Consider the following 11,189-nt stretch of genomic DNA (forward strand, 5'->3'; position numbering starts at 1 on the left):
TCCGAGCCTTAGACAAGCTGGAAAAATGACGTCTAACTGTTCGATTAGCGCGAGGCATAAGAATGGTAGCAAATATATAGCCTACCATAATTACAGACTCACATTTGCAAGTAACTGTAATGCAAATTTTTATCCCTTCAAGGGTTATTAAAGTATGGACCGTAAAGGGTATCATTTTAGTTCGACGCGGTGCCAGAGCTATCTGTTAATATGTATGTAATACTCATTCAATTTATTTCAAAAATCCTGCGAGAGATTTTACATATCCAAGGTCACTGTGTAGGCTACTGTAGCCAATAAGCGAGACACGCAGAAAATATGTCTTTATCATTAGAATTCGTGATAAGATTTGTCCGACTGTTTTTTTTCTGGATAACATGGTCGAAAACTGTTGTAATGAACTACTGTATGGGTGTGCAACGGGCGAGTTCAGGCCTATGCGACTCATTCATTTTGAGGCCAACCACTTTTGCGTCGGGGCACATGAAGACGTAAAGTTTTGGCGAACGATCCACTGATAAAATGCGGTGCCGAAAACACAAGTGGTGACAAAACCTCTGTCTAGATATTACCGATGCTGGATGGCCAAACCTTTCGATATGGATATGCTCCGTTGTCGGCACGGAATAGTCCAGTTCCTGCAATCTGAGTTGACAGTAGTTATAGTACAACTGAGACACGAAGAGCAATTTAATTCACCATAATTTGAAATCGCGTGCGTCAGACCTGTTTTGTAGGGCTGTGTTGGGTAGAACTGTGGTGTGTGCGTTCTGTATGTCATACATGTCCGTAAAATCGTAGCATACAACTGTAATATTAAAAATGAATTCCTTTTCATGGGTGAGGCTCGGGTCGCGAGATGCCACAGAAACTCAGATTTTGGTGGTAGTCTAAAAGCTGTTTCGCAGTTATTAAACTGTTATGAATTCTCAAGTTAGATTGATGTAAAGAATGAGTTTATTTACTTTTTTATAAACTCGCGAGACAGATATTGGAGCAACGTATCATAAGGTAACGAGCTCTAATGTGCCTACTCTGCATCGTTTTGCACCTTATGTCTCAACACAATCATGTGGGTTTTTCATCCTTTCGACAAACTGGAGCCTCCGGGACCTTTGTGTCAGCTCTCAAAAACTATTTTTGCCAGCCAGCAAGTATTTTCCACTCGCGACAAATACGCTGTATTTTGGATAGGAGTGTAGAACAGATTTTAAGACCTGGCCATCCAAGCACTAGTGGACGTTCTTGTACAAATTCCAAACAACATTGTTTGGCCTAGAAGGGTTTTAGTGAAATTGTTGAAAGCAAACCGAGCGGAAAAAAGTTGCCTCTTCAATGAGACACTTGATTGCTGAAGCTACATACATAGTAGCCAATTCGTTGCACATCGAAACAAAAAGCTTCGTCTTCTTTCTGTATAACAATTTTCGATTAGTTTGGTCAATGTAATGCTCCATTATGGTGATGGGTGTATAATATGAATGCTTTACGTCACGACCGACGAGGTTTAAGTGCTCAAAATATCATCAATTTATGCTGGTTGAGCTAGTCAGACACAGAGCCCGTTTTACGTTACTATACAGCGAGACACCGTACAGCTGTAGCCAAATCTCGACGACGTCACGTTTTTGGCGTATAGCTGAATTCGGTTCAACGTGCGTCATGTAGCTCTACTAGTTGGCGCAATGCCGACTATACGTGTCAAAACAAGTTCCGGCGTACGTTAAAAGTAACGAAAACATTAAGTAGGGACGAAGCAGCGTATGTTCCGATCTATTCCATGCCGGTACAATTACGTAAATGCCAATGTATAAAAATATACGTTAATGTACAATAATTCCATTTACGCAATGTTTTTATGCTATTGTAACTCTTGATATTATTTCTCGTCACACTGTTATGGAAGTACAAGTGTCGCATAGAGCCGTTAGCGGTCTGATGCTTACCTACGAAAATACAATGATCAATTAGGAAGTATTCGTTTACCACAAAACAAATATCATTTAAAAACATGGCATGTTAGGAGAAAGTGTATAATCTCAGATGAATAGTATGCCCTGGCGAGACGTTCATGGCAATAAAACTACAGATTAGCAAAATAAAATATAGTTTTAAAACCGAGCCCTCGTTACATCGCTTTCAGAACTGGGTCGGCGTACGCAAAGCCGCTATGTTATGGTGTCATTTCGAGATAGTTCGAGATATCACGCTCACGCTATACCCACATGATGTAAACCCGAAATGATATATGAATGGGTTTCATTCCCATAAGATTTTGCATCGATTGGCAATTGGCTACACCAAAATGATAGCAATAAATCGGTACATCATGTAGCAATGACATTGCTTGTCAAATCCTTGGGAGTACATAACTTCAGTATATACAATTGGAATAACATTCATATTGAAATAGACCCGAATATTTCCGGCTGACACTCGTCGGGGGTAATCAACAGCAGCTAGTAGAGATGTGAAAAGAACATTGTATATCAAAAATCGTATCACTAAATACGACTTCACCGGCATTAAATTCAAGTAATCGAGGCGAGCAGATAGCCAGATTCGGGTCTATTTTACCATGAATACTAGTGCTTCATATTTTCCGAAAGAACACGAGCTCCGTATCATTAGGGGCTTTTAGATTGGTGTGGTTTCTTGTATCGCATTTACTGCCAGTTCCAGGTCATTATCGATTCACAATTCAATTGCCGAGTGCAGGATGCGATCGGTCCATAGTGTCATGCTCGTGCAATTACGTCACCTCGCTTCGAGAACAAATCTAGCTTCGGTCCCGTCGGCGCGGACGCAAAATTAAATTTGCAGCGCACGATCGATCGTAGATTTCCCACGTTTTGACGCACGCGCACAACTATGAATATTCCATCAGCAAACATAATATGGGCGTGTCTGCAATTGATACCAGTAAGCAATGTATCCGTTTGGCATTTCGGCAATCAGTTATTTAAATTAAGTGAGGAAGAAATGGAAATGTCGCCGGGCCGAGACCGTTTCGTTTATTAAGAAAGACAGACGAAGTGAATGAATAAATAATACGGGTAAAACTGAAGCTGCAATCATTCCATCTAGATATTAACCGGACAGCGTACAGTACGAGGTAAGACTAAATACAGTTTGTACATTAAACTCTAATTATTATTTGTCAGTAGTTATAGTAGTATAAACAGATTGCCGTGTTACATAGGACTAATCCGCTTCTAATGAATCTTACATGGTTTTGGATATAAAATATTAAACCATATATTAGGTAAAAGAAGCAAGTGAGATTCATGTAAGGTTGTTAGGCATCCATCTGATACGTGATTGGGTAATTGAGCATAGGATAGGTGCGGCTCGGTTTCTGCTCGCTGGGTGTACGGTACCCAATGTCAAATACTAGGCTATCATTCAATCGAAGTTACCTTCTAAAAGGCTTTGCGCACCTGGTTGTAATGACACGACTCGCTACTTTCCTGATTTGACTTGAGTCGATTCGACTTGTAGTCATAACACAGGCAAGTCACATGCCATAGTGTATAATAAACGTGGTACAATTTTGCTTTGTGATATGTGACAGTACTAAAACAGTTCCAAAACTCGGTATATTAGGGTATTATTGTTAATTATTAATAATTCCTAATTTACCGTAAAGATTGCGGATTCAAACATGATGATTTCTTTTCTTCAATTTTTATTCATGTACTTTAAAATAAAGACATACGAGGACACAGCTTGTTCGTAGTCTAATATTATTTATGTCCGTGAAGATACAATTTCCAAGTCATTAAAAATTCAACATGTATTCTTGGTAGTGGATGTGAGCAGCGTGACATCTTGCAGTTACTAGATCTGTGACGTGACCCGTGTGATATCACAAACATAACTCCATTATATAGGCATGTATCCGGGCCGGCTGAGGCTGTATGCAGGTATAGCTTATGATTGGGCAAAGTGCGGTCCTAAAAAGATCGGCAGTGATAAAATCTTGGTCATAATTGACCGTGGCTGGTTGGCCGGAACCTTCGTTAGTGATATGACCGAAATGGTCGGCACCAACTAGTCCGTCCTTATGATCTGAGTACGCATAAGTATAAATCCTGTACGAATGCGACCCTCAGAGGAAAATAATGCATCCCGATTTGATATCACGTGCGTCAGACATGTTTTATAGAGCTGCGTTTCGTACAACCATTGTCTGCGCATACTCTATGCCAAATATATGCCCGTAGAACGTAGCATACTAATGTTGAACCTGTCTTCTTTTTTATGTGTGAGGCTTGGGTCGCGCGATGCCAATAAAACTCAGATTTGGGTGGCGGACTAAAATATTTTAGAACCACTGCCGTCATAAGGGGTAGAAGGCAGTGCTTTAGCAATATTATAATGATGTATAAAAACATTTAGTGGTGCTTTTCGAATCAGTGGCTTTTTGCACCACGGCGATTGAGATATTTTTACCAATATGATACGAGAAAATTTCAAAATATGAATAGAAGGCAGTGCTGCGGGGGTATAATGAACAGCTAAATATATTTTTTATATTCCAGCGACAATTTAAAATGACAGACTCGACGGGCTGTGGATTCGTCTGCTCCAAAGCAGGGTTCTGGAAACTACTGGTGATTATATTTGGCGCGGCATGTTGGGGTATTTACATTTCCAGCGGCAGCTTTGCAGCGCCTCCTATCAAAACGTACATTATGATTGCGTTCATTATATCAACGGGAGTGTCTCTGGTGACCTACTTCATGAGAATTACAGGTTAAGGAAAATGTTTACAGTTCTTTCAAATAGATAATTATACGTGGACTCTCAGATGTCATGAGTGAATTGCGATTGGCCAGTCACGAATGCTATGAATGTGACAAGTGTTATAAATAATATATGATATATCTTTAGGTGATATGGAATAGCCAGTATCGAAGTTAATTTTACATGCTTTTGACCATTTACTACTGTCCTAGTCAACGGCTTCTTTCTTCCGCGCAGAACTTCTAACATAGTGCTACATATCTTTCGAAATATCCATTGCACAGCGAAAGAACAGTCCATTTAACTTGATCAACGTATTGACTGACCCATATTTTGGAACATATGATTTATTTTGTAGTTACATCAAGACATAATTATTATTATTGACTATTACCTTAACCGTGTGAATATCCGTCCGTTACGAAATTGTTCAATTAGCTTGTGCTTGTTGATGAAATTAATGATATTGTGGCAGGGTTGTAATGACTTGAGTCGCGATTGTTTGATTGTTCGACTTGAGTCATTTTGTGTATTGACCCGACTTGTACTCAAATCATTGCGCATGATTCGACCTAGTCAAATGATTCGACACTCTCACGTTCCACATTATTGGTTTTTCATCTATTAGTACTAATACATAAAATTTAGGGCCAGAAATTGTGAAAAATGATGAGAATTAGCATATCATGAATGCGAGGCATTTGATATCACTCCCGCAGAATTGTTGAATATTACCTGAACTTGAAAATGAACAGAGAACACAATGACTTGGACTCGCACTCGAGTGTTAATACTTTAACTCGGACTCGACCCTCCGCATCACGACTTGGACTCGGACTTGACTCGATGATGCATTGAAAATGACTCGACTTGACTCGAGTTAAAACTAAAAAAGTCAGATTGACTTGCCACTCGGAACCTTGTAACTTGATTACATCCCTGTCGTGTGGTACAAAAGTCCTTCATTGTTATAAACACAATAACATGATGTTATTAATTTATATTAATAAAGAATCATTTTCATTCAGGTCTTGACCTGATGCTTCAATCCCAATGCATGCCATTTTCTACGTTCGATTACTTCTGGTCCTGGATTTCTAGCTTGAATTACCTAGCATCATCGGTGATAATGGGATGCTATTTCGGCAATGGCGATCCATTTTGTAACGGAAATGGAAGGTGAGCAGCATGTTTGATGAGTTGACCATTGCGCTTGTAGTGACGAAGCGTTTTTCTTTTGGACGGACTATCATATTTTCACACTAGTCGTGCTTCATATTTACAGACGCGATCACAGTAGGTAGTCAAGTAGAAGTAGACGTAACAACGTAAATTTCACTCAATTACTAGTAGAAGTTGCGATATCCGAGAAAAGTCATATCTACTTCCACAAGAAGTGGAAAATGGAAGACATGACAAGCTGGCTACTCAAGCAAGTATAGATTGAAAAATTAGGTATTATTGAAGTGTTTGATACTTTTAGCAGTTATGCAGAGGTGGCTACCTTCGAAATTCGAAGATTTGATCACAAAGAAAACATATTGACAAATGACACTACATATAGGTGTGAGTCTCGGAAATCGATTTAGTTACCGTGACACAGGGTCTATTCCACGCAGTTTTCATGACAAATCCAAACTTAAAGTAATGCAAACATGTCCCCACACTATTTATACTTTTCATAATCTAAAATGTAAAAAGTTAGTGGTTTATTCTGTATAACCATTCAAGTGATATGCGGATCTAGCCTGAAAACATACACACTTGAGTAAGTAGTACAAGTATTCAAAACATACTTGAGTACTCCGAACAAGTAGAAGTACTCCGTTACTTACCACATCTGCATATCTATGATCAGAAGACGGTATTGCCAGTGGCTTACCCAGCATATAGGTCGACGACTTTCCAAATTTTAATCTTTGCCACGCCATTGTTAATGGACTATATTGCCTTGTAACTTGTGTTGTTATGTTCAGTTTTTGCAAACGAGCCCAAGAACTAACTGCCTTGCTTCTTGGATTGTTCACGGCCGTACTGTACACGCTGGAAGCGCAAAATTTGAAACGTTACGCTCCAGTGGGCGCAGGTTGGTCTATCAATAGGCTATTTGGAGGACTTGGGCCGCGTGATTGGTTGCTCATAGCAATGATCGACTTGTTAGCAAGCTACTCTCTTCTGTTAGAGGTGAAGCTCTCATTTTGAATCTTCGTTTCATGATTGACAACGTATCAATGTTTTGCAATCTATAAAATTATCATCTTTTCCAAATTAGATTGTAATTAGTAGGGCCATTTTTATATGACCCTAAAAATCAATAATATGACTTTATTTTTTTTGAAAATATGACTTTATATGACTTTATGTGAAAATCGTGGATTTTTACAAGCGAACAACGTCAATCACGGAACTGAAGAGGGCATAATAGGCAACATAACAGTAATACACTTCCATTTTTATTTTAAACCACTGTTGTAGTACAGTTTCATGTAGTGTGGAATGTCTTAAAAGTTACGATTTGGACGTAAAAATGACTTTAGTAAGGGAAATGAGCGCTCCACAGACGCTGATGTGGGTTGACACTTCTGCAGTTTTGCATAAAGCGCTGTTAAAATGTCTTGTCATTGTAGCTCCATAATTTGTCTCACATCCTTTTTGTCCAATCGCTTCTTAATGTATTCTTTTTTTATCTCAAGCTGATCTCTTCCGAAATCAAAGGCATTTAGATCAGCGTGGGCCTCTTTGATTTCCATTTTGAGTATAAAGCTTGAAATATAGTTGTAGTGGAGACATATTTCTGTTAACTGAATAGTCAACTTTGGATCGTTGACTGAATTTTTGACGCTATATATAACTTCTTCACCTGTCCATGCATTGTCTATTTCTTTCCCACGTGGAATCTCTCGGCATAATATTGAGCAGCATTCAACCAGTTACCCCAACGAGTAACTATGGGCTGTGATAGTGGTAGGCCTACTTTTCATTTAATGTTTACAACGATATGACTTTATAACTCAAAAATATGACCTATATAAATATGACCTAACCTGCAAAATATGACTTTAAATGATTTAATAACTTTCTTAATCTACCTCATAGGGATGCGGTTCTTGCGTTAAAATTGATTTCACGACTTACTGATGCATAGAAAAAATATGACTTTAATGACTTTGAATGACCGTAGTAATTAGCATTAATGAATTCGCAAAAACTTGAGCTAAATACACAATTATAAAGAAATAGACAGAAAAATCAAGCTCAGTTCAAATCAAATCCGAGAACATTTTCAGGGGAATGTCTGCACACCGTTTCGCACTATATAGTTCTCCCGTAACATTTTCAGGCAAACCAAAAATTAGATTAGATTTAAAATGAGACTGTAGAAACATTTTGCAAATTAGATTAGAATCAGATTACCGTATTTTGCTTTAATTAAACAATCAGAATTATCTGGTTGTCCTGGTCTTGTATGATGGAACTTGGCTATGTTAGATGGGTCTGCTTGTTTTCGCCGAGAATGTTACCCACTAATTACGCCGCAAAATATTGATACTTAAACAATTATAAAATGAAGGAAGTATAAATGAGAATTTTACACTTTAACATATGCACAGAAAAGAGTAGTAGCTAGTACCAGTCGATAGTGGATATGTGCCACCAGTCACGTGACCGAAGTCCTTCAAATACCCTATTTCGATGGAGTCATGTTGCATAAGATGTTCACACTTTACAGGATATGGCACAACATGGAGAGGAATGTGGAAGGTTTTAATTTTAGCAGTCGGGGCCGTCGCTTTCGGGTTTTTGATTCGCCATAGAAGGTGCCGTCGCAGCCCCGGTGGAAACGGATGTAACATCGCCAGAACGTTTACTTTGGTTGCATGGTGCATCGCGTGGAGCGTAACTGCTTTGATATATATCCTGCGGATTATTTCCTGCCATACGAAGCTTGTACGTCGCAATTCCATTAATTTCAAAGTTGCTTGCGAATCCACTACTTTAAAAATCCCCACATTTGTGTGTCATGAAATATTGATGAAAGCGCGATTTCCAAAATGTCAACAAGACCCTGATAGGGCCATTTACTGAAGCAATTCATGTCGGGAACCCGATCGATACAAACGTTTCAAAAGAAATATTTCTTATAAGTGAAAGATCCTGTGTAGGAATACTAGAGATACTACATGATCAAGAAATTGTATTATAGCGTGAAAGGAATCCTCCTAGACTCTTATTTAGGTTGTAAGATCCCGGATCCGGATTCTCGCGGCTAAATGCTGAAAGCGAAGCCTGAGTAAAAGCGATATAGGCCTTTCCAGGGCAGAAAAAGTGTTTAGTAGCTAATCGACCTAACTAAACCTCGTATGCATCACGGTACGCGTGTGTGCCGCATCCTTAGCAGTTATATTCCTACACGAATAACAGAATACGCTACAACCTAAACATTTGCTGACGAGTGTGACACTACACTACATTTGATCGATGTTGCGACAGCACTCTCACGACGGAACAGTTTTTCTTTGTAACGAATTGACTAATGAGCCTGAATTTCGTTTAGTCTACGACCAGACAGACGGTATTTGGAGCATTCGAGTTCTTCTGGTCTGCATTCAGCTGTTTGCTGTACCTTATTGGGTCTGCCGTGTTTGCCGGGTTCATGCAATGCAGTGCTAGCGACTTCCGTTCGCCAAGAGGGAATTGTCGTTGGATGTTGGCAAGTGAGTACGCTGTATTTGGTCGGGACTTCCTTGATTTTTTCGAGTCTACGAACTCAGACTGATGCACTTGGTATATCTGCCCATCCTCTCACTTCAAGACTAAAATGTAGGCTACATCATGGAAAAATAGGGCAGGCAGGCAGACGGCTTGAAATCTTGTCCGCTTGCTTATTTCACCTGATCAACTATAGTTCAGTAGCTTAATAACATTTGTTCCTAGTTCTCGTGAGTGGATTCGCAACTGCCGTATTGTTTGCTATCGATGCCATCTATTTACGCGATCAAAGGCCAGTGTGGCTCGTCAGAAGAAGAGTACGGCGCACAAGAGACGGCGAAGTGGTAACGACGGAAACAAGGCGGGCGACCAATCATTAAGCTAACGATCTGATCAAATAGTCCCCGCATGAATTCTGCATTTCTTATAGACAATTGCAGCTCCTGTTTGCCTATACAGTGTACTTTGTACCTGTGGGCATATTTCGTCAACCAGCAAACGACATATTCGAAAAATTGTGTGTAGACGAGTTCGGTAGCTCAGGTTTCCGATGAATCATTATTTGATGTTAACCTGAAGGAATATACGAATGTGCACCAAAATACATTCTGAAATGACTAAGCTTGGGACTACATTTCTATTTCGCATAGGCCTACTTCACAACGTAGACAGAGGAATATAATGTAGGAAACCGCTTCTTCAATCCGTATTCTAATCGGTGGGCAGTCGCGGTATCATTCACTATATTACCTTGTTGAAGTAGAACATGTTGCGCTACTAATGTGCAGAGGTGGCCAGTGGTGATGAAGTACTTTTACATTTTCTGAGTACGCTCAAGTAGTCTTTGCTTATTTGCACTGCTTGTTCAAGTGATTATGTTTAGACTACTTACACTTATACTTGTACACTTTTTAGGGAAAACTACTTACTTTTTACAATTTAGATTTTCAAAAGTCGAAAGTAGTTTTGGGATGGGTTTGCTTCCTTTTGACGAGTGGAATTGTCATAAGAACCGCGTGAAATAGCCCTTATCGCGGTTGCTGAATATATTTTCTACCTGTGTGTAGTGTCATTAGTACGGCAAGTTTTTGTTGCACTAAAATCGCGACAAAGTTGCATTTAATTTTGACCAAAATTGCAGTAAAAAGTTGCATTCATAATTTTCGTTGAATTAGTAGGGTATGAGGTACTCGAAAGGTTCCATTGGGTAACCTAGTTCCTGTCGAGTTGTCAAATGTGTTACTTTGACATTTCACGGACATTCTGGCGAGACCGCCCAAAATTATATTTTTCCCGGTACACAGCAAAAAAATTGCGCAATGCGGAAAAAATTTCCCAAAAAAGTCAAACAGCATAGCGATAACCCCCTCTCCCTAAAACAAGTCAAATAACACACCCCAAACCCCCTAGGTCTGCAGACTTGACCCAAAGCGTTGGAGAATAACTCACTCACGGCAGGGTTATAACCAAGTCACAATTCAATCTCACTTTTATAGTTTTGACTCGAGTCAAGTCGAATCATTTTTAATTCACCCCCGAGTGAAGTCCGAGTCCAAGTCAGCCAGCAGAGGGTAGAGTCCGAGTCATGGTATTATGACTCGAGTCGAGTCCAAGTCATTGTGTTGACTGACCAGTTTCCAGTCAAAGTCTTGCTAAATCCACTTTTTATAACTCTGTTTGATGATATCGAATGTTTCGCAATTATAATATACTAATTTTCCTAATTTTTA

The 11,189-nt window shown here is 39.4% G+C and overlaps 1 protein-coding gene across 1 annotated transcript; it reads left to right on the plus strand.

Annotated features, from left to right (window-relative positions):
* The first annotated feature begins 2,872 nt into the window (after positions 1–2,872).
* On the plus strand, positions 2,873–10,081 carry LOC145439469 (uncharacterized). Its single transcript, XM_080316959.1, has 7 exons — positions 2,873–3,115; positions 4,545–4,758; positions 5,778–5,928; positions 6,726–6,835; positions 8,480–8,697; positions 9,305–9,464; positions 9,685–10,081. Exons 2-7 carry the CDS (start codon positions 4,557–4,559, stop codon positions 9,837–9,839), a joined length of 996 nt encoding a protein of 331 aa, XP_080173085.1. The 5' UTR covers positions 2,873–3,115; positions 4,545–4,556; the 3' UTR covers positions 9,840–10,081.
* The last annotated feature ends 1,108 nt before the right edge of the window (positions 10,082–11,189 follow it).

This window comes from Botryllus schlosseri, chromosome 5 (genome assembly GCF_051294905.1).
Source record: "Botryllus schlosseri isolate E-star chromosome 5, Bs_hap1, whole genome shotgun sequence".
Classification (NCBI taxonomy): domain Eukaryota; kingdom Metazoa; phylum Chordata; class Ascidiacea; order Stolidobranchia; family Styelidae; genus Botryllus; species Botryllus schlosseri.